General features: G+C 36.9%; 3 protein-coding genes and 1 long non-coding RNA gene across 4 annotated transcripts; 3 read left to right on the top strand and 1 right to left on the bottom strand.

Moving 5' to 3' along the window:
* Positions 1–2,930: 2,930 nt before the first annotated feature.
* Positions 2,931–5,383, bottom strand: LOC127157216 (uncharacterized). The gene is made up of 5 exons (XR_007825864.1): positions 5,153–5,383; positions 4,993–5,046; positions 4,275–4,726; positions 3,974–4,089; positions 2,931–3,671 (listed from the first exon to the last, which is right to left on the bottom strand). It is a non-coding gene; the product is annotated as an uncharacterized LOC127157216 (long non-coding RNA).
* A 2,837-nt stretch (positions 5,384–8,220) lies between these two features.
* On the top strand, positions 8,221–10,489 carry LOC127157201 (CGG triplet repeat-binding protein 1). Its single transcript, XM_051100434.1, has 2 exons — positions 8,221–8,632; positions 9,932–10,489. Exons 1-2 carry the CDS (start codon positions 8,366–8,368, stop codon positions 10,487–10,489), a joined length of 825 nt encoding a protein of 274 aa, XP_050956391.1. The 5' UTR covers positions 8,221–8,365.
* A 107-nt stretch (positions 10,490–10,596) lies between these two features.
* Positions 10,597–12,330, top strand: LOC127157200 (uncharacterized). Its single transcript, XM_051100433.1, has 2 exons — positions 10,597–10,704; positions 10,877–12,330. Exons 1-2 carry the CDS (start codon positions 10,597–10,599, stop codon positions 11,705–11,707), a joined length of 939 nt encoding a protein of 312 aa, XP_050956390.1. The 3' UTR covers positions 11,708–12,330.
* Positions 12,331–13,683: 1,353 nt separating this feature from the next.
* LOC127157199 (uncharacterized) lies at positions 13,684–17,089 on the top strand. The gene is made up of 4 exons (XM_051100432.1): positions 13,684–13,863; positions 13,981–14,055; positions 16,750–16,857; positions 17,007–17,089. Exons 1-4 carry the CDS (start codon positions 13,812–13,814, stop codon positions 17,087–17,089), a joined length of 318 nt encoding a protein of 105 aa, XP_050956389.1. The 5' UTR covers positions 13,684–13,811.
* Positions 17,090–22,501: the final 5,412 nt, after the last annotated feature.

Here is a 22,501-nt window from a genome sequence, read left to right as displayed (position 1 = left end):
AAATGCAGAAACCACCAAATGATCATGATCACAAATGTTATATTGTAAATGTAAGTGTAATATTATTTAAATAGGCGCTTGAAAAATAAAATTGTGTGACATACAGTTTGTTGTAGACTCTTTTTTTCAGATTGAAAAGCAAGTTTTTCATTTCTATTTCTAGGGGTTTTTGAGGATAAAATATGAATGATGTAATTTAAAAGAGTTTTAAGAGTTATTTATTCTTTAAAGTTCACTCATAATTGATGATAAACAACTCTGGAGGAGATGTAAATTTTGGCAGAGTAAATTTGACTTTCCTCTGAACAGAGTTAAAAACTAGCAGAGTAAATTTCTTGTACATCTGAACAGAGTAAAATAGTACAAGAGTTAATTTCAAAAAACACTAAATAGAGTCAAATATAACAGGAGAGAGTAAAATATTAACACCAAATTGAGCAAAATTAACTCTGGAAAAACAACTCTATCAAAAGAGTAACTTTTACTCTTTTCAGAGAGGGACCAAATGTTATCTGGCACAGAGTAAAATTTTCTTCAATTTGAGTAAATTTTACTCAGGCAAATTTACTGTGAAGTTAAAGTTATTATTTTGTAGTATTTTAACATGTGTAAGTGTTGTGGCAAAATAAGTGTTGTGACTCTCACCAAAGTAAGAGACAAACTCAGTCAAATGTCTTTTTTTAATTTATTCTTTGCAAAGAAGGTCAGACAGTCATACAGAAACACAGGTTACTGCAGAGTGCGACCCAGAAGGGAGGGCTCACTCCAATTTATATCTCTTCCCTAGTCTTCAAGGTTACATCTCCTAACTGGTAACTTTCCACACATAGTAAGAGTCAGACAAATACATTCTGCTACGTCATACTCCCAAGATTCAAACCTTTATATTTAGGGCCCTGATACCCTTCTCTTATGTTATTCTTATAGCAGATTTAAATAAAGCAGACCCTTACACAATATTCCATAAGCACATAAGATGAGTAAAGTGAATTTTTCTTTCACAGTAAGTAACATAATATTTCACGTTTTCTAAACACATTGTAGAAAAGTTATTGGAATAGCCTGTAAACAAGCAGCTTTGCTTTTACTCTGTTGTTTTCCTTACTGTAGTGGAGGGCAGCATCTTCATACCTCATCTTCCTGAAAAATTTAAAAATGTCCTATTTTTAAATATGTTTGTATATGTATTTGTTTTGCAGAGGCTGTTAAGAAGACTGCACTGATGTCAAAGATCAACCAGCAAGAATCTGAGAGGGAACTCTCAAAATGGTTTACTGGGACAAGAGACAGAGGAGGACTGAGGGTGTCTAGAATGCACAAATGTCTGTCTGCAGTGTAAGCAGTACTGAAAAATGTGTAGTTGCTGTTGCTGTTTCTTACTGTCTCTGTTTTCTATGTGCAAATGTTCAAAGCTTTCAGTAAACACTGGTTCAAATACAAGTTCAAAATGTTTGTTAACTTTAACAATTACATGATTTTAACAATTAGGTATCAGAATATAGCATATGATGGGTAGTTTCAATAAAATTGAAATTTGAAAAGATTTCAATCTCTTTGTGTACTGCTGAATGCTAATGCTTTAAATCTTTAAAACTTTTTTTAATCCCACTTGCAAGCCATACTTTATCCCATGTAGTTCCCACATAGAGTTTGAAGATGGGACCTAGGTAGGTTTTGTGTATGTTTCATAGTTGGGCCCCACCGTAAACCCAGTGAAATCCTAAATAAAACACACATTGGTAAATTGCATGGGGCCCAACATGGAACTTGTGGACAAACCCATGTAAAACCCATATTCAGATGGAACCCAGATGGGTTTTGCATATGTTCCCTAGATGGGGCCCACCTAAAGCCCAGGTAAATCCTGCATAAAACTAGTGCTGCACGATTAATCGTATCGCAATGGCGATGTCAGCCTGTGCGATTATATGACGGCAAAATGTTGCGATTATATTAAATAAGTGTGGACTTGAGAACACCTACTTTCTGAGACAATTTGCTGATTTTCCGTACCGCTAACAACACAAACAAACAAAAAAGATTAAAACAAAAAATCTGACAGTCTCTCAGTATAGGTAGTGCACGTGTGGCGTGCGCGTGTGCGTGCGTGTTCACTTGTGTGCGCAGCGTGGATGGATGCCGAGGAGATCGACACTGATCTGGTAGCCAAAAAAAAAAAAAAAAATATGGCGATATTTTGAGAGTACTAACGTTGACCAGAGAGAGGTACTGTGCAAGAATTAGAGGCCCTGTTTCACCTGGTATTAACATGCGTTTTCTGATGCGTCGATCTGATCACAAGTGGACAATGCTAAGTACAGGTGTAAATAGGGGTGTAAAACGTTTTCAGCTTGTCCACTTTTGACCACATCCACTTTTCAAAATCCCGTTTGTGTCCCCCTCACTTTCAAATTCGTTTGTTAAATGAATGTCTCGTATTGTAGAAAGCACGCTCAGCGCCGCTGAGAATTCGCACGAACCTTAAAAACGAAACCGAAAGTAAAACGCGCACGCGCCTTCAAAAGGAATTTTAATACGCGCTTTTAGAGAGCGGTTCCACAGTGCGCGCAAATTAGGCTACATAACATATATATGTTGTTATTTGTATGTATCCTATAATAGGTTGTGTAGTTGTCTATAGCTCTGTATCAAGCTTAAAAAAATTGGTCTCTATTTGCACATTGAACATTGAGAGAGTAGCCTACACTGTAAAAAAAAATTCCGTAAAAAAACGGAAAAAGTACTGGCAGCTCATTACCTGGACTTTGTACCGTAAATTTAGTCTGTTAATTTACAGTCTGCCACCGGTAAAAAAACAGGACTTTTTCTGTTTTAATGGTGTATTTATATATTTATATATATATAAAGCAAATAAATCCAGCACAATATACAAATTGAACATTTTTATTCAATTTATTTTTACTTCATGTAAACATTCTTAAAAGTGCATTCAATGGCTTTTGTTTGCCTTAAGTGGGTTAGGACTAAACAATATCAAATACTCAAAAATTCATTTAACAATGTGTCATCTCAGGCAAAATGCCTGTATTGTAAAAACACAGTTTAGCTTTAAACAGTAACAGACAGAATTTAAAAAAAAAGAAAACATGAGCATTTGTACAATACAGGTGTTGTACTAAAAAGTAGTCACAAAATTTAAACTTCAAACTGTAAAACAGTCAAGATTCAAAACTTTTTTTTCTTATAAGATAAAACAATATTGTTTAGAGGGATAGTTCACATAAAAATGTTAATTCAGTCAATTACTCACCCTCATACCATTCCAAACCCATAAGACTCATTCATTTTTAGAACAGAAATTAAGAGTATTTTTAGTTAAATCTGGGTACTTTCTGTCCCTCTATTGATTGTCTATGCAACTACCATTTTCAAGGTCCAGAAAGGTATAAATTATGTGATTCCAGTGGCTTGACAACAGAATTTTGAAGTTCATTGTAACAGAAATATCACTGAAGTGATGCAATTCATTATAGGGGATGTATTATTTCCCATTTAACTGCATGTTTAATGCAAGTGCCATTTTTTTCAACTTAAAAACTCAAATATTACATGGATTTTCAAAATTGTTCATGCAAGAGTCTTGGAGGAATACATAGGCACTTGGTTGCCTTCATCTCAAAACACGTTCAGGATTTCTTCACAGGAAAATTCTAAAAGAAATGGATATGACAAAAAAAAATGAAATGAGTTAAACTGAACTACAGAGTAATATGCAGGTTGGAGTGGAAAAGTAGTCATACAGTATTTTAAGTTCATTAAATCAACTGCAATCCATAATACTTTCCAATTGTTTACACATTGCTTAACTTACATTTCCAATAGTCTCCATTTGCATTGGTCATATGAGCTTGTCAAATCAATTATGTCCTAAAATATACTTCATTATTTTCAACTAAGTAAACAGCAACACGACCAAATGCTTCATACACTTTATAACATATGTGTTGCTTACTTCTGTATGAACTCCAGAGTAAGTGCCGCCTCCTCTGGGTATTTTGTAGCTCACAACCGCAAGACGAAAGAAGATTTGTTCATTAACTTCTCAAACGATCTTGAACTGCCCATCACCTTAAACAAAAAAGACATTACAAAATGACCATATACATAACGACAAGCATCTTTGAACACCTTTGAAGGCGTGTTCAGCAAACAACTTCACGTTGTTGTAAAAGTCAACAGAATAAATGACTCAAAGACTCAATTTCTTTTCAATATTGAACACTAATGTTAAATGAAACAGAATACAAACCCACCTGGTTGCCTTCATCTCAACCCTCATTTAGGATTTCTTCACAGGAAAACTCTAAAAGAAATGGATAATTATAAAAATGAAATGAATGAAACTGAACTACAGAGTAACATGCAGGTTGGAAATGGAAAATCAATCATACAGTATTTTAAGTTCATTAAATTAACTGCTAACCCTAATACTTGCCAATTAAAATATTTGTTTATAAATTGCTTAACTTACATTTCCAATAGTCTCCATTTACATCTGTAATACGAGCTTGTCAGATCATCTGTGTCTTACAATATACTTCATTATTTTCAATTAAATAAACAGATACACATTTCATAACATACATGTTGCTTACTTCTGTATGAATTCCAATGTAAGTGCCGCCTCTTCTGGGTATTTGTAGCTCACAGCCACAACAGTGGTCATTAACTTCTTGAACGACAGCAATCTTGAACTGTCCATCACCTTAAACAAAAAAGACATTACAAAATGACCATATACATAATGACAAGCAGTTTGAACACACCTGATATGATAACATGCAAAAGTAATCAATCCAATCATTTTGGTAACGTTAGCACGTTGCCTGTGACGTGGCTTCCGACACATCAGACAGCAAAGAACTTCACATTGTTGTTAAAGTCAACAGAATAAATGGCTCAATAAGTATTTTCTTTCTGGATACTTAACAGTAATGTTAAATAAAACTGTTAATAGAACAGAATACAAACCCATGATAAGAATGCAGGTGTGCTTGAGATTCACAGTACAGCAGCAATCACGTCCTGTCATTAAAAAAGAAAACGAAAGAAACACAACGGTCATTTCGACATAATGTCGTGTGCATTTGTCCATTAAAGTGAGAAAGATAACTCGAGGAGATAACGTTACCGGACCGCTGACCTGAAGCGGCATTATTATTCTGGCGCGGCTGCTGCGCGTCGGACGCCTCTGTTTACACAGTCGCTTCACAGACAGCTTGCTAGTAACGTTACCGAATTAGTTTGTGTTTTGCATTTTATCTTCCGTGTGTGTAAAACAGACAAAAAAGGTCAAAACTTACCTCATTTGGCAGAAAACTCCACGAGGAAGATGTCTGACGATATGCAGAGAAATGTTGAGTGCGACGGCTCCGACGCCTGTAAAAAACAAAAACGGAAAACTTCCTTTAATTATTAGGGTATATCGTACTGTATTTTTACGGATTTTTTTTACAGTGTAGCCTACTTTGATTATGGCTGCACAATTGTTTGCACTTAATACAGCTATTTTTTGTTTAGACTATTTTTATTTATACTGTTTTTATTTATATTTGTAAAAAAGATCTTCAGTTAGGAGGTCAAACGTTCTAGAAGCTCATAATTCATGTACAGTTCTAATGTCTGAAGAGAATCACATGAAATCATACAGGAGAGAGGCCAGTCAGTGGAGTTTGTAATGTATGTAAATGCAGGAATGTGGTCAGAATTGGTCGAAAGTGGACAGAAGAGATGCTGTGTAAATGCCAGGTGTAAACGACTGTGTCTCCACTGTCCACTTGTGATCCGATCGACCAAAAACATATCCTTTTCCTTTTCAAAAGAGTTTACACAGAGTATATGTTACATTCTTCATAAATGTCCGTTTTTAAAATCTTTAAAATATCTTATTTTTGTGAAAATGTGTATGTTTTTATTTTATTTAATTTAGCTATACTTTTGAGAAAATAAGTTTACATTAATGCAAATGCTATTTCATTTGGTAAAAATAATTTATTTTGAAACCATTTCTAGTGTTACAAATACACATTTCCGCATTATCACTAATCTGTGTGTGCATTTTCTTTAAAAACCCATCAAGTTCACGCACAATACCATTTATTATAATCGCAATCGCGTATCGCAATATTGACCTCAATAATCGCAATATGAAAACTTTCCCAAATCGTGCAGCCCTACATAAAACCCACAGGGGCATGTTGCATGGGGCCAACATGGAACCCGTGGACAAACCCACATAAAACCCATATTTCAGCCCATGTAGTAAAGATGGGGCCAAGATGGGTCTTTTGCATGTTGCCCAGTTGGGGCCCACCTGTTGGCAAGTGTAATCCCACATGAAACCCATGTGGGCAATTGGCATGGGGCCATTATGGGACCCACGGACAATCCCATACAGAGCCCATTTTTCAGCCCATGTCAAACCCACATGGGCCCCACAATCAAATGTTAGCTGGGTTAAAGCTGGGAAAGGGTCTGGTGCATGTTGCCCAGTTGGGTCCCACTTTGTGACAAGTTCAATCCTATATGAAATACACGTGGGCAGTTAACATGGGGCCATTACAGAACCCGCGGATAATCCTATATGGGGCCCATTTTTCAGCCCAGTTCATATCCATATGGGCCCCACATACAAATGTTGGCTGGGATACAGATTACATAATCAGGGGGTATTTGATTTCGTTTTGAATTTGTTCGTTCAAAAGTAGACATTTTAAACTTTCTATAGATATATTTCTCATGTATGTGAGGCAGTCATACAATGAGTTTCGGTTCTTTTTTGTGACGCGCTTCAGAGACAGATGGCAGAAAGCGCGTCCTAAAATCAGTTTCGTTATCAGGAAAAAAAGTGATCGCGCTGACGCTTCTCTGTCATGCAGTAGGTGCATTCCACATGTTTATTAAAATAAATCTTGACCAGTTTACATCCGAGACAGATGCAGTTATAACTTATAAATTATCTGACGTCTTAAAATGATCTAACGGACTGATGCCGATTGTTGATCATTATTAGTTGTCCATCGAGATTAAACGGATGTCGCTTTTATAAAAATAAAAACTGTTTTAATTACTAATTTATGAATTAAATAATTAAGATGGGTACAAAATAGTAAAATATGCTAAATATATAATATTTTAGAAATTCTTATAAAAATGCTAGCCTATGCGAATAAGACTGCAGTTTTATATTTTGCGTCTGCATAACAAAGTACATTATTTTTAACATGCAATGATACGAAATAAAACCAAACAACACGTGTAATGAAGAAAAATATTTAGACAAAAATAAGAAAAAAGAATAGAAAAAAAAAATCTTTTACGGCTAACGGCAAACTCACATTTCTTAAAACCATCACGAACACATTTGAGATACGGTTACACTAACGGACGTAAATTGTTAATAATAATAATAATAGCACCTTGAAAATAAAAGGTATCTGTATTTGATCGGGTCTTCTATCACAATTTGTAGGCAAGAGATGCTGAGAAACGTTAAAAAGTGTTTATTGACAAAACACAGGGGATAATCCAAAACAGAGGCTTTGGAAGACACACAAACACAATGAGTAGACCCGGCAAAGAGCAGAAACTTAAGTCAGTGGGATAATGAGGGAACACAGCTGAACCAAATGGGACTTAATCACACTAAACAAGAACAGAATAGATTTTATTCCATTTATTAAGCTTTTAAATTTATTTAAAAAAAAAAAAAAAAGTCCACACGAAGTGCCTTGGGGATGCTCATCTGCGTGTAGATCTGTGGATGCTGATTGGCTGCTGTAGATGCTGGCCGTCAATCAATTTCAACAAGGTAATTATTCAGAAACACTGGCTTAGAGGTTTACACTTTTTTGCAATATAAATTGGGAATATTTAAGTCCTGTCTTTAGAAGGAGTTTTCTTTATTATTTTGTCAATATTGATATAGTCTAAATTTAATAAGTCATATTTAGTCTGTGAAAGGAGGTGCTAACAGAGGAGCTGATACTGACTGCAGAGTTTCACTAAACCACTTGCAGACCAGCAGAATTCTCCTCTTCAGCTCTTCTATCATTTATAATTAAGGACTGTTATTTGAAGCTGTTCCATGAAATCCTAAAGGAAATGTTTGACACATTTATGTTCTTCTGTTTGTGGTCATGGAGTCTGTCTCAGTCCCTCCAGAAACTCGCGATGTTGCGATTGCGCCAATTCACGCAAATTCAGCCAATCCCCGTGATTTATTTGCGGCCTTGCAATTTCATCCAATCACCGCGACTTTACCGCAAATTCGAATCAGTTTGGTCCGTCACTGCACGCGGCATTATTTTCACACAGAAGGACTTCTTTATCAGAGAAAGCAGGCATGAGCGCAAATACATCACACTTACCTACAAATATCACTGCGAAAGACCGTGCAAAGCAATTCCCTAATGTTCTCCATGAAAGTGGAGGGAAACTATTTTGCACTGTGTGCAACATTGTCGTGGAACACAAAAGAAAATCCTCGCTTGACCGACACTTCTCTACAGCAAAACATGCCAGAAGGATGTCCGTGCAAGAGCCGACACGGCAAGTGACTATCACCGAAGCTGTTGCTCGCAAATCCATTGCAAGCAGCGAAAGGAACAAGGTAAACAACAAAACTTCATAACGTTTGTAAAACTAGGTCTGTGGTGGTTTGCTTTTGTCAGTTGTCAGGCAGGCCTTGCGTGGGCAAAGGTGATAGTGCTAGCGAGTTTGAGAGGGGCAGTTAACAAAACTATTTTTCATGCTTTCACACGGTAGTTTCATCAATCATTTATTCCAGTGTTTCCCCTACATAGACTTAGCCGTGGCTCCGCGGCAACAAAATGCTAAAAGTCTAAATATTTTACGGGGACAACATGATTTTTTCTTAACTGAACCTGCGCTGCAGCCTCCTGAGGAAGCAGCGGTTGTCTGCTGTCAGATCTGCATGTGATCAGAGCGTGCAGAAAGCCGCGAGGGGGAGAGGGGGGGCATAACTGATCCTCGTTAAACCCAGAGCATTCGATATACTCAGAGTTGTGACAACCATTGACTTTGCTGTATGAGCGGTCACGTGACTCATGGAGCCCTCAATAGTTCCAAACAGAGTGCTCTAATTAAAAATTACGTTTCTGAGCTGCCTCCCGCAGGACCCGTTCAAACCGACTGACAGCGTCGAGCTGTTTGGAACTTTTTAGAGCTACATGAACCACGTGACTGCGTGCCGGCGAGTTCAAAGAGTGTCGTAACTCTCAATATATGGCACTGGTTCCAAACAAACCCCGAGCTGTCAGAAAAGTGAAACCTTTCGAAGAACAAACGTTTTTTAATGACTTAGACAACAGGACAAGGCCATAAAGTAAATAAATTAGTTTTCAGTTTGCATAATAAATGATAAAAATAAAACTTGGGAAAAGGAAAATTGACAAACTGATTGATATCAGTATTCCTGCTGCTGCTCCTGAATAAAGAATAAAACATGACAGTAAAAGCTAAATTAGTTACAGAACATAAATATATAAGAGTTGTAAGGGTGAAGCATGAACTAATAATAATGTTACCAAGCAAGTGACCATATGTGTGGACAAGTAATGCAAGAATAAAGAGGAGATAATAGTGATAGTGACTGAAGACACTATCACTATTTTTTTTTGTACACATCTCACTGGTGAGTTGTGCTATTTTTACAATTGGTCTGTTGGCAACCTCATTCAGTCCTTTGGGCTTACCTGGTGCCCATGGGCACCACACTGGTGACCCCTGCTTTAAACAGTGTTCTAAGCAGGGTCATTTTTAAAGTTTTGTACTGGTCAGTCTTTTAGAAACAAAATGGTTAACATTGTGCATTGGGCTGTACTGGAGACAGTAATTGTTTAATGTCATTAACAAATATGCATGTTCTGTTTATTCTTTGTCTCCTAAGATATGTGAAGACTGGGTTGCCACATGTACTGCCTTGAATATTCCACTCTCCAAAAGTGACCACCCAGCAATGAGGAAGTTTCTTTTTGAAAATGTAACGAATGGAGGAGCCATTCCTGGATTTCACCAGCTCCAAGAAAAATACCTAGGCAATGTTTACCTGAAAGAAAAGGAGGCACTCAGAAAACGTTTAGCCAAAAAGCCTGTTGCAGTCATATTTGATGAGACTCCAGATGTAGAGGGGAGATGTGTTCTAAACATTCTCATTGCACCCTTGGAAAAGGATGAATCTGGGAGAATACTGGCCTACTTGGCAGACACCGTCTTCCTAGAGCAGTGCAACCACTCAACTGTCTCAGTGTCTGTGGTCAAGTGTCTGCAGGAATATGACATAGCAAATGAGGATGTCATTGTTTTTGACACCGACAATGCAGCCTATATGAAGAAAGCATATACAGCTGCTTTGCAGTCTTTATTCCCAAACTCACTGCACGTTACGTGCATGGCCCACATAATGAACCTCATCGGTGATGCCTTCCGCAGACCTTTGACCAGCTAAATGCATTCATGCTCAGCTTTTCGCAGATGTTTTACCATGCTGGCTCTCGGAAAAGAAGATACCTCCAGTTCATGTCAGGAAAACATCCTACCAGACAAAAGGCAACCATGGCTCCAGATCCCTGTGCTACACGGTGGAACTCCTGGTTCAGTGCGGTGCAATACCACTCAGAGCACTTTAAACTCTACAAGGAGTTCATAGAGATGGAAATAAAGGTAAGACTCTTCCTCCTTTCAGTACAAATTCTCACAATGATAACAAGTTTCCAATTCATCCCAGTTTACACTAGCATGTGCCCTAATAAACATGTTCAAGTTTTTGCTTTTGGATTTGCTTATGTAAATTGCGTTGAAGCAGGACTAAATTCTGTTTTAATTCTATTCACAGGTGAGTGGCAGCAGTGCACCGCAGTCTGTGGAGAGACTCCATGAGATGCTACAGAATGAAGACATGGCTCAGTGTCTCCAGGTTCAGCTCAGCATCATGGCAGATAAGTGTGAACGTATTCTACAGCTACTTGACATCTTTCAGAGCAGGAAACCTATAACCACCAAGGTTTTTGACTACTTCGAGGATCTACAGATGAACTTTACTGCAAACAAGGAGTTACAGTATGAATCCTGTGCTGAGCACTTTGAAGGGCTTGATGTCCATCATGCCACCAAAACACACATCCTCAACTTAGTGCATCTAGCGTACAGCAATGCAGAGGAAAAACTCACGAAGTACATGTCAGAGGGACAACCTGCCATCAACTTCCTTCGAGAAGTCAGAGTGTTTGACCCTCGTTACATTTCATTCATGGAGGACAGTGTTTCTGGCTACACACACATCCCAGGCTTCAGTGCTGTCCCCAATGATGAGTTTGATGCCTACTTCCAACGCCTGGGTCCAGCAGCACTCAAAGCGTCAGCATGTGGAGTGGTAGATCTAGATGTGTTTTGGGATGGGCTTCTCGAGAGACTTCCTGTCCTCAGTGCCTTAGCCAAACGATACAAGGATGTCATCGTGAACTCAGCAGATGCTGAAAGAAGCAACAGCCTTTACAAGCTTGTGCTATCAAGCAGAAGAAGATCAATCACTAACAGCAACCTCAAAGCCTTGGTCTTCTTGTACCACAATCAGCGACTCACTAGTGGAGTGTTTGAGAGGGATGAGCTCAAGATCGATTTTGGGCCCGACTCTGAGGATGAAGTGGAGGACAGCTTGGATACTTAGGAAGTTAGCGTTGAAGAATGAACTTGTCTTACCATTCTAATGAATGATTTGATTGTTGACGTGTTTTAGTCTGCATTTCATATGCTATGTTGGAAGAACATCCAGTTGGTTCATATTTGTTCACACTGGACAATGTCAAGTTGAATTTAAAAGAAATGGGCTTTTTTTATTTAATGAAACAATTTATTTTATTACAAGATTATTCTTTTTGAAACTTCTGTTATGCGCATTAATTGTCAGGGCTGAAAATAGCCTTTGCACTTTATTCTAATGCAACTGATTCACTGCATTTCATATTTTATGTTGGAGGAACATCCAGTTGGTTCATACTTGTTTACACTGGGCAATGTCAAGTTGAACTGAAAAGAAATGGGCTTATATTTTTTGCCCATGAGTTGTCAGGGTTGAAAAATAGCCTTTGCACTTTATTCTGATGAGCAAATAAAACATGTTTTGCCAGAATTTTTGAATTCCTGTGCTTTGGGGGAGTAAGCTTGCAAAGAACACTTAAAAAATTCATAACATGTTTGTGAAATCATAAGGTAATGCAATGCTGTTGAGAAAAATCTGTCTAAAAAATCGCAACTTTTCCCGCAACTTTTTGAAAAAGCTGCCGCAAAATCTGGCATTTTAGGCCGCAACAATCACAAAAAAATCCCGCGAAATCCTGGAGGGACTGCTGTCTGGTAAGTTATATTATCTTACTTTTAGTCTTTAGTTCTGCGTATATTATCACGTCCACATACATTATTGTGTTCTTTATTGTTTTCATCATTCATTTAGTAATATTTTCAAGATTTATGACTAATATACTCACATTTTTTTGTATTCATGCTTCTGTTCTGAAAGCTGGCATTTTGTCCTACAACAAGTATGATATTACCATGTTACCTTAATAGCAATAAATAATTGTTACATATACATTTTCTTGGCAGAATATATAACATTTATAAAATCCCCATAGTAAACTTTTTATATGTACATTTTAATAATGTCAGTTGTGTGTGTGTGTGTGTGTGCACCTGGTATTCATCACGTTATGGGGACCAAATGTCCCCACAAGAATAGTAATACCAGTACATTTTGACCTTGTGGGGACATTTGTGAGGTCCCCATGAGGAAACAGGCTTATAAATCATGCAGAATTATAGTTTCTTTTCAGAAAGTAAAAGTGTGCACAGTCTCCTATGAGGGCTAGGTTTAGGTGTAGGGTAGGTGTAGGGCGATAGAAAATACAGTGTGTACAGTATAAAAACCATTACGCCTATGGAATGTCCCCATGAAACATGGAAACACAACATGTGTGTGTGTTTAAATGGTATTATATATAGCAACTATATATTTCAACAATGTATATTTTATTTAAATATTAATAAACATTAATAAATATCTTTTGCTAAAAAGTGTTTTTGTTTTTTTTGTTTTTTGATCAGGTGTGATTGGTGTTGATGCAGTGCTGTCAGTATCGGTGATGAAGGGAAAATCTGTCACTCTAAATGATACTGATATACAGAGGAACGATGAGATCGAGTGGAGGTTTAAAGAAATTCTCATTGCTGACATCAACATAAAGACAAATATAAGTATGTTTTATGATAACAGTGCTGATGGTAGATTCAGAGACAGACTGAAGCTGGATCAGACTGGATCTCTGACCATCACAAACACCAGAACCACAGACTCAGGACTTTATACCAGCAGCAGAACAAATCCTAAACAAAAGCTCAACACATTCAATCTTACTGTCTATGGTGAGTAGAGAAATACTTACCCTGTTTGTTGTGTAGGTGTTTCTTCAGTTGTGGTCACTTTTAGCTATATGTACTTTAGCTTCACTTTTAGCTATATGTACAAAAAAAAAAAAAAAAAAAAAAAAAAACACTTTTTTCCTCATCTTTTTAAGGCCAATTTAAATTTAATTCAATTCAGCATTTTTTGACAGAAATGAGGCATCATAAATGTTATGATGTTTTTTTTCTTATTTTTAATCATTTTTACTAGTTTTCTGTATGGTTGCTTCGCTTAGAAACTGATAAATGCATATTGTGTTTTAGAATGAAGAAAACCCATTTATTTATTTACCTTCTCTTAAGATGCAAATGTTATGACAGAAATCTCACTGGCTCCAGAATCAGCACATGACCAGGGCTGGACTGGTAATCTGGCATACCCAGTGGGACGGTTTCTTTGGGGGGATATATATATATATTTTTGTCCCAGTCCAGCACTGTTCATGACTGAGTAGATATGTGTTCTCTATTATGTCTTGTCAGCTCATCTGCCTGTTCCAGTTATCAGCAACATCTCTTCACAAAATTCATCATCATCAGGATCATCAGCATCGAAATGTACGCTGCTGTGCTTATCTTCAACATGTTTTACACCAAATCATAGTTTTGGACTAAACTATTTTAAGTTCACATTGAAAAAAAAAAATATTTTATAAGAGAAGTCTCTGACCTTTTGCAACAAGTGTGATTCAGCTTATATGGCACTTTTCATTCATTCCTATGGTATCCGTAAAAAGCAATTGAGTATCGCACAGCTTTGAAATTCAGTGACGTCAAGGCTGTAATGTGATTGGTTATTAAGGCACGTGATCCAAGTTGACTGTTACACTTTCTCCAGTTGTAAGTCATACAGACCCTCTCATCTCTCAATAGTAACCCTGATAGCACATGTACATCACTTAGACGTCTATTTGACGTCTGCAAGACGTATTTATTAGAGTGTTTACTCGTCTGCAATATGTCTATAGGATGTTTTCTATCAGATGTTAAATAGATGTCTTTAAGATGTTTATGATTTAGAATGCATGTAAAACTGACATCTTATAGACGTCTGTCAGATGTTTGTACGCAGCAGATGCTTTCCAGATCAAGTGATCTTTAACAGACATCTTGCATATGTACGTGTGCTATTTGGTCACAGGTGTCACAGGTGATTGCAGGAAGACAGATGAATATGATAAATAAAGTTCCAAAACTCAAAGTTTAATAATACTATTCCATTAGGAAGGCAAACAGGCAGAAGCAAAACACCGTTAATGTAATAGTGACTAGACAATGAGTGACAAAGAAGCAGTGTTGGGCAGTAGCGTCGCTACAAGTAGTGACGCTACTAGCTTAACTACATTTCTCAGTAGCGTGGTGGTAGCGTCGCTGTTTTCTGAATCAAATAGCTTTTCAGTAGCTAAGCTCTTATTTTGATCAAGTAGCGCGGTAGCGTCAACAAAAGCTAAAAGCTATATATTTTTCTATACTTTAAGCTCAAATCGGAAATATAACTGCTACAGATCACTGATCCTGGGTCAGTAAGCGACGTCACCGCCACTAAACCTCGTGACGCCATTGGCTCATTAAACTGTCAGTCAAACCGTATTAATCGTCCCGCCTCTCACGTGAATGAAGTGCGGCGCGCAGTTTGAAGCATCACAGCGTGTTTGCAGACTTGAGGTAAATAAAGAAGTGTTGATTGAAAAAGTACATGTTTTCTGTATTTATAATACAGCACTGTATTTATAAAGGCTAATGTTTTTTTTTTTTTTGCATTCGAGGAGATGAGAAAAGTGTGTCTTAATTTAGAGACAACCAAATTGTTTTTGTGAAGCGCTGAATCTTTATATTTTAGCTAAATGTCAGAAAAACACTGAGCGCCCACGTAGCAACAGAAAACTATAATCTGCAATGCAAACGCGTGAATGCAATGCACGTACTGCCTCTATTGTAGCGGTATTGAGAAAAAAAAAAACTTAGTACTTGAACTAGTGGTGGACGCCTTGATTTTAGTCTTTGAAGCAGCTAGTGCTCTGGGAAGATCTCAAACTCCGAAGAACGAGATGGGGAGTGGGTGGGTGTGGGTTGACAAATTCATGGCGAAAGGCAAAATGTTTCGGTTCGTTCTTAGCAAAAAACAAACAAACAAATAATAATAATAAAAAACGATCAGGTTCCATAGCGAAATAAGAATTAAACAGTGTTCTAGTCTAAACGAATTATAATAATCTTTGCTAATATTCTTGACACGTCAAACTGCTTTGGACTTTGCAGTATCGAATTATGCCTTTACTATGACCAAAATGCCGGAATATGCTATTCAGCTGTTTGATCGCGCACAAATATTCTTACTGTCAGTTAACAAATTTACAACAGAATTTAGCTTTGCTTCCCAGATAGTAACAGGGTCTGGGCCAAAACTGGCTTACATTTGGCATATGTTTTTTATTCACAGTCTTGTATTCATGAAATCAATTACTATCTTTAAAAATGGCAGTATATTAAAGTGCTGTATTTGTGTGGTCTGTCATATTTCAGTAGCTATATACAGCAAAACTACAGCACTTCCATTAGGCTATTTTTTTTACGAAGCTGTCAACGCTGTAAACTCTGATGGCATGCAATCAGTTGACAAACACCCATTCATATATAGACTATGTTATTCAGTTATATGTCTAAATTATTTTATTTAAAAATTTCGTGTTTTCCCTGTTTTATTCATTCAACATTCTGAAACAGGTGCCATTGTTTAAAAAAAAAAATGTTTTTCAAGGAAGAATTTAACCCCCCCTAACCCCCCAAAATATGAGATAAACCCAGCCCTGTACATTATACTGATTTTTGTTGCCAAATTGGTTTGGAAGAGTGGATAAATAAACAATTAAACTGGACTTTTATGCCTGTATGACTGATAATTTAATTGATCACTGAGAGAGCATTGACTTGGTATGATGTTGGTTCAATAGAAAAATGAAAATGTAAAAAATAGTTTAGATATAGTAAACTACTTTTGCCATGTTGCTGTAGCTTAGCTTGCTGCATTACCCAAGGCTGTAGCTTTAGTGTAGTTAAGCTTCATTTAATGAAGAGTAACTGTTAGCTTAGCTCACTACATTTTCCAAGTAGCTTGTCCAACACTGCCAACATCTCAACAACACTGAACCATGTCAGCCATGTTCAGGTACATAATATGTAATGTGTGTTTTTTTTTTATGTACACATTAACTTACATTTATTATAACACACACTCTCCTTCTCATTCTCCAGACTCTCAGATAGTTCTGATCTGCGCTTCTGCTGCTGGATCTCTGTTGATTGTAGCTGCAGTTGGGATCTTCTGCATCTGCAAAAAAAATAGAAAAACTGATCAAGAAGGCAAGTGTTAACTAATGCTAATATAATTGTAAAAAAAAATAATAATATTAAAATAATGTGTATAGCTGTTGCATAGAAAACAATAATTCTCAAACATCTTTTTCAGAGATTTGTTTTTTTTAAAGTGTTTGAGATTACTGCTGAAACAGTTCAAACTCATACAGAGATCACTTACACTGATCAAACATTCTACAAAAGGGGTGGAGGAGGGCTGCTGCAAAACTGTCATTAGACAAAGGTAAGGGACGGCCATGTAAACAGGTGTCTTTTTGCACTTATTAGTTGGATTACCTGAACATGCTCAAATATCATTCTTCACACATCATTTGTTACATGTTCCCCGTGTTTGTCTTTGGACTTTTACTGTGAAGTGTATGAATTCAAATCTTAAAAAAAAAAAAAAAAAATGTTTTAAGAGAGATAATATGGAATATAAAGATCATCAGTTTGGGTGGAGACGCTGTTAAGAAAAAAAAATGACACTAGACATACATTTATAGATAGGAATATAAAAAATAAATGTAAAGGAAATAAATGAAATAATAAAGGAAGCCTGATCCATTACAGAATGCAGTTTTTAAATGTGTGAAATAAAGCTTAAAAATGCTGAAAATGTATGCATATACATTTTTAAGTGTTTTATTCATGTATGAAGAAAGTAATAATAATAAGTAGTAATAAGTCAATAATGTTCTTGATAAATAGGCCTACCATCTCACCTTGTGTAAGTGCACAAAAAGGTGACTCAGGTTCCAGAGTATAATAACATCCACAGGTTAATCCAAGTACAAAAGAGTGAAGCAACACAATGCAATAATAAACGAGACACACATGAATTGCAAACAAAGTTGATAGAAACACACACCTGATGAAATCTTTAACTATGACAAACTAGGCAGGGAGGAACAATGCAGATAAAAACAAAAATCCATTGCAAATACAAGCTTAAGGATGTTGGAGGAAGCTCTGGTGGAGAACGGACAACTGGAGGAGACAGAATAGAAAAAAAGTGGTGACAAAGAGATGACAACCAAAAAAGGGTGTTGAGCAGGGATAGATGGAAGGCGATCCAGGCCACAGCACCACGCCACATTGCTTGAGGGAGGAGCCATGGAGGAAGAAGTGCAAATGGTCTCATTGGGATGACCAGAAGCAACACGGACATTGGAGGTGGAGATGAAGAGCTGAAGTAGTGAAGTGCAGACTGACCTGTGGAGCCTAAGGGAGGGTGGATCTAGCCGGAAACGTAGGGGTGGAGGTCTGAAGAGCAGGTGCATGGCAAAAGCAATGCAATGTCCAACCCAGGTGTAGCCACTGGTCCATGAGAGTCAGTTGGGGCCGTATGCCCAATGGTCACTGTTGGAGTCAATGGAGGAAGGAGTGCAGGCGCAGGAGCCAGGGCGACGGGTTGAGCTAGAATGGAGACCTATGAGGAGAAACGTGGATCTACAGGAGGAGGTAGCTCCCAGCAGGGAATCAACCTGTTCATTAAATCCAGTAGACAGAACCAAGTTCACACTACACAACTTTAAACGTCGTCAGATCGCTGTGCTGTTCAGACTACATGATTTGATTGTCTGTCTTTCAGTTGTTGTGGTGTTCACACTACGTTAATGATCTGCAAACGGGGTTACACACTACACAAGCTGACAACATGGGGCTTCATGGGGCTTCAGGACCTTCAGGACCAGTAATGGTTAGAGAGTTGGACTTGTAACCCAAAGGTTGCGGGTCTGAGTCTCAGGTCCGGCAGGAATTGTAGGTGGGGGCATTAATAACCAGCACTCTCTCCACCTTCAATACCATGCCTGAGGTGAGACCCTTAATCAAGGCACTGAACCCCTGGGTGTTGCAGCATTGGGTGCCCACTGCTCTGTGTGTGTGTGTGTGTGCACACTTGGATGGGTTAAATGCAGAGCACAACTTCCTAATGGGACACCATATTGGCCACACATCCATTCCTTTCACGGTCCCCAAACCACATTTTTTCATGAAAACACACGAGAAGTGGAACGGGAATGAAGTGAAACAACAAGTAAAACAGGCCTGAATTATTTGAAAATGGATATCAGGAAGTGCTGCAAGTTGTTTGCGTGATGATCTGTTCTGAAAAAGTTAGCTCCATTTCTTGTGGCCACACTTTTACAGCCGTTTTGCTGCTGCTGCTGTTTTTATTCCGGTGACCTCAACCCATGCCTTTCCTCATTGGCTGTAGCTCATCGTGACACCTGACACCAATGTCATGTCGAGTCAGTCCAGATATTTAGCATGCTAGATATTTGCTTGGCATCAGCGAGGTGTCTCTTTGATGTGTCTTTGAGTATTTCACATATAAAGACTGACGAGCGCTGATCACCCTCTGACTTTCCCCTGATCACAGCCCGACTTGTCGACAAGCTTGTTAACTTGCAAATCGGGCTTAAATCAGGCTTAAAATCCTGTAGTGTGAACTAGGCATTACTCTCAGGGGCGCTGCTACAGGTTCTGGACCCACTAAACAGCATGTTCATATTTGAGGGTTCTGAGGGGTGGGAGGGGGTGTATCACTTTTTAGTGAAAACCTGTTGCAAATTCCCCTTGGTAACCCCTTGGGGGGCCCCCTTTCATCATCGGGCCCTTGGAATTGTCTTAACTGGTCTATGTGCCTCCGGTCCATGATTTATATAGAGGGGGACCCCCCAGTCAGTCCTCGTAAAGCTGTTTCGCCCCTACACCTCCAGAGGTCTGTGCACACCACTGTTCTGTCACATATTGTCTGGTATTAAGCACACGTAGAAGAAGAATTTAGTATCCACAGGTAAATCCAAGTACAAAAGAAAGAAGCAAAATAACCATACTCACTAAAAAATGTTGGGTTAAAAATAACCCAACTAGTAACCCAACTATGGGTTGGTATAGCACCTTCCCATCTATGGGTTATTTTAACCCAATGAATTGGGTTAAAATCCAGTTGGGTTAAAAGTAATCCAACAGTTGGGTTAATTATTTTGATTAATTTACATCAGTTTTTTTTTTCTTTCTTTTTTTATTAATTAATTTATTTTTTAAATAAAATTACTTAATAAAAATACATTATAACACTACTCTGTATTCAAACACATATTTTATTTAAATATGCAAATAAAATTTTTTTAACAAATATATTTTAAAATGTAATACAGTTTTAGAGTAAGTACAATAAATTCACACTGCAAATGTTTACAAAATAAGTGTACAAGAATGTTTAAATATATTACATTTAAAACATAAATATGCACATACAACTGACATATTTTCAAGATGTACACTGAATTCAAAACCAACAAATGTGTATGAATTCATATTCATTTATATCAACACATACACAAATGTGCACAAATGAAGCAAACATAACATACAAACCTTTATCAATAAAACCAAAAATAAAAAAATCATACAAGTAACAATAATAATAAAACAAAACAAATCTGCTGGCTGCTGGACTTACTGATAATCGGTAACATAAAAAGTTTTTACTAATCTCCAAATACAAAGGAAGAGGTAATGTGTTGAAAGAACTGGAACATTAAAGACTGTGCTGCAGATGGGTGCAGAGGAGCTTTGGGTAGTTGTGTCATACATGTAGAAATGTTTGAAACACAGATCCACTGCTTGTAGTAAGGTCTTCTGCTTCATTGCTTCACCGCTGAAAATGCTCAAAACCTGGGAGGAGTTGTTGGAATTAGTGCAGCAATCCGGTGTCATCCAGTAGCATAAAACTTCCTTCATTCACTCCTTCCTCTGTGATAAGATGAAGCAGAAGAAGACACATTTTACAGATAAACTAGAAAACTTTTTTTTATAATTGTTGGAACACCTACACTACTAATCAAAAGTTTTTAAACAGTAAGATTTTTTTTAAAGAATTCTTTTCTACTCACTAAACCTGCATTTATTTGATCCAAAATACAGTAAATTTAAAATATTTTTACTATTTTAAATAACTGCTTTCTATTTTAATACATTTTAAAATAATAGTAATTGTCCAGTGTTTTCAAAGCTCAATTTTCAGCATCATTACTTATATTTCAGTGTCACATGAACCTTCAGAAATCATTCTAATATACTGATTTGCTACTCAAATAACACATTATTATTATTACTGAAAACACCTGAGTAGAATTTTTTCAGGTTTCTCTGGTGAATAGAATGTTCAGAAGAACAGCATTATCTGAAATAGATATATTTTGTAACATAAATGTCTTTATCATCACTTTTGATCAATTTAAAGCATCCAAATGATACCTAAATAAATAAATAAATAAATACTGCCTCCAAGCTTTTGAATGTTACTAAAGCTTTTTTATTTTAGATAAATGCTGATCTTTGAATCTTTTTATTTATCAAAGAATCCTAAAAAAAAAAAAAAAACTAAACTGTTTTAAATATTGATAATAATAATAAAAATAATATATTTTAAAAAAATCTTAAGCAGCAAATCAGCATATTAGAATGATTTCTTAAAGATCATTTGACACTGAAGACTGGAGTAATGAAAATTAAGCTTTGATCACATTAAAAAACATTGAAAATTTTGCTGTTCAAAAACTTTTGACTGGTAGTGTATATGGATCACTGATCTAAATAGTTTACTTACCTTGAAATATTTCAGTTAATTGGCATGTGGATGTTTAATGTATGAGATTCCACTGTTGTAGTTTTTCCTTCACTGAAGAACCCAATGTCTAAAAATAAGTATAAACACATTTAGTACACATTTAAAAAACATGCAAATCTGTCATAGCTTTATAAGAGAAATGGCTGTAGTTAGAGGCGATTCTAATATATGCATAACAATATTCAATGTAAATAAACCATAAAAACACATTTAGTGTTATTACAATTACTGCTCGCTTTCCAAACAACTGACGCTTGCCCTGTTTTGAGCAGCAGGTGTCGCCGTTGTGTCACGAACGATTGGAAGCAGTGAATCATTTTGCGAAGTGATTCGTTTAATTGATTCGAAACTTTGAAAAGGTTCGTTTCTCCCATCACGTCTTTCTTTCGGGAAAATCAGATTATTTTTAGACTTTTCTAAACAGAGAATTACAGAATTTAAGCACATCTCTCTGAGCTGCCGCTGATACTGGACCGAAGTTTAATGGTCTGTGCGGAACGGTTTAAATTAACATTTAGCATTAGCTATTTCCCATAATGTAAAATGTGATAATCATTAGTGCGACCAAACAAACTGTAGTCAGAATATTACGTATACTTTATTACTGCTAGTGGCCTAACTGGGACAGCTAAGTTAACGTTAACGTTAAAGTTATTCGTTTACAATGGAGCTCATTCTCCGCAGTTACGTTAAAATACACTGACTAAAGGAAACTACAAGTTTGTTAAAAAACAAACATACAACAACAAAAGTTCAGTTTTGAAGTGCATTTCACGTTCTTCTTATAAGTATAATGTAATAAGAGTTATCAAAACCCTGTTACTCACCTCACACTGATGCGGCAGCAGCTTCTTCTGTCGTCAGTCACTGTCGACCGTTAAAATTTGAACTGTCGCCGCGGGAACCAATTAAACCCAACGCTGGGTTATTATTGAAAACAACCCAACGATGTTTAAAAAAATACCCCAACGTTTTAGAAAATAACCCAACATAGTGACCCAATATGTG

This window comes from Labeo rohita, unplaced genomic scaffold, assembly GCF_022985175.1.
Source record: "Labeo rohita strain BAU-BD-2019 unplaced genomic scaffold, IGBB_LRoh.1.0 scaffold_101, whole genome shotgun sequence".
Classification (NCBI taxonomy): Eukaryota; Metazoa; Chordata; class Actinopteri; order Cypriniformes; family Cyprinidae; genus Labeo; species Labeo rohita.
Note: the sequence above shows the minus strand (reverse complement) of the source record. Positions and strands in the feature narration are given on the sequence as shown.

Coding starts and splice junctions, on each gene's coding strand:
- LOC127157200 (XM_051100433.1), top strand. CDS start 10,597: ATGGCTCCAGATCCCTGTGCTACACGGTGGAACTCCTGGTTCAGTGCG. Junction 10,705..10,876: donor TCATAGAGATGGAAATAAAG/GTAAGACTCTTC, acceptor TTCTATTCACAG/GTGAGTGGCAGCAGTGCACC.
- LOC127157199 (XM_051100432.1), top strand. CDS start 13,812: ATGACAGAAATCTCACTGGCTCCAGAATCAGCACATGACCAGGGCTGG. Junction 14,056..16,749: donor AGGATCATCAGCATCGAAAT/GTACGCTGCTGT, acceptor CTCATTCTCCAG/ACTCTCAGATAGTTCTGATC. Junction 16,858..17,006: donor TAGAAAAACTGATCAAGAAG/GCAAGTGTTAAC, acceptor CTGCTGAAACAG/TTCAAACTCATACAGAGATC.
- LOC127157201 (XM_051100434.1), top strand. CDS start 8,366: ATGAGCGCAAATACATCACACTTACCTACAAATATCACTGCGAAAGAC. Junction 8,633..9,931: donor CAAGCAGCGAAAGGAACAAG/GTAAACAACAAA, acceptor TTGTCTCCTAAG/ATATGTGAAGACTGGGTTGC.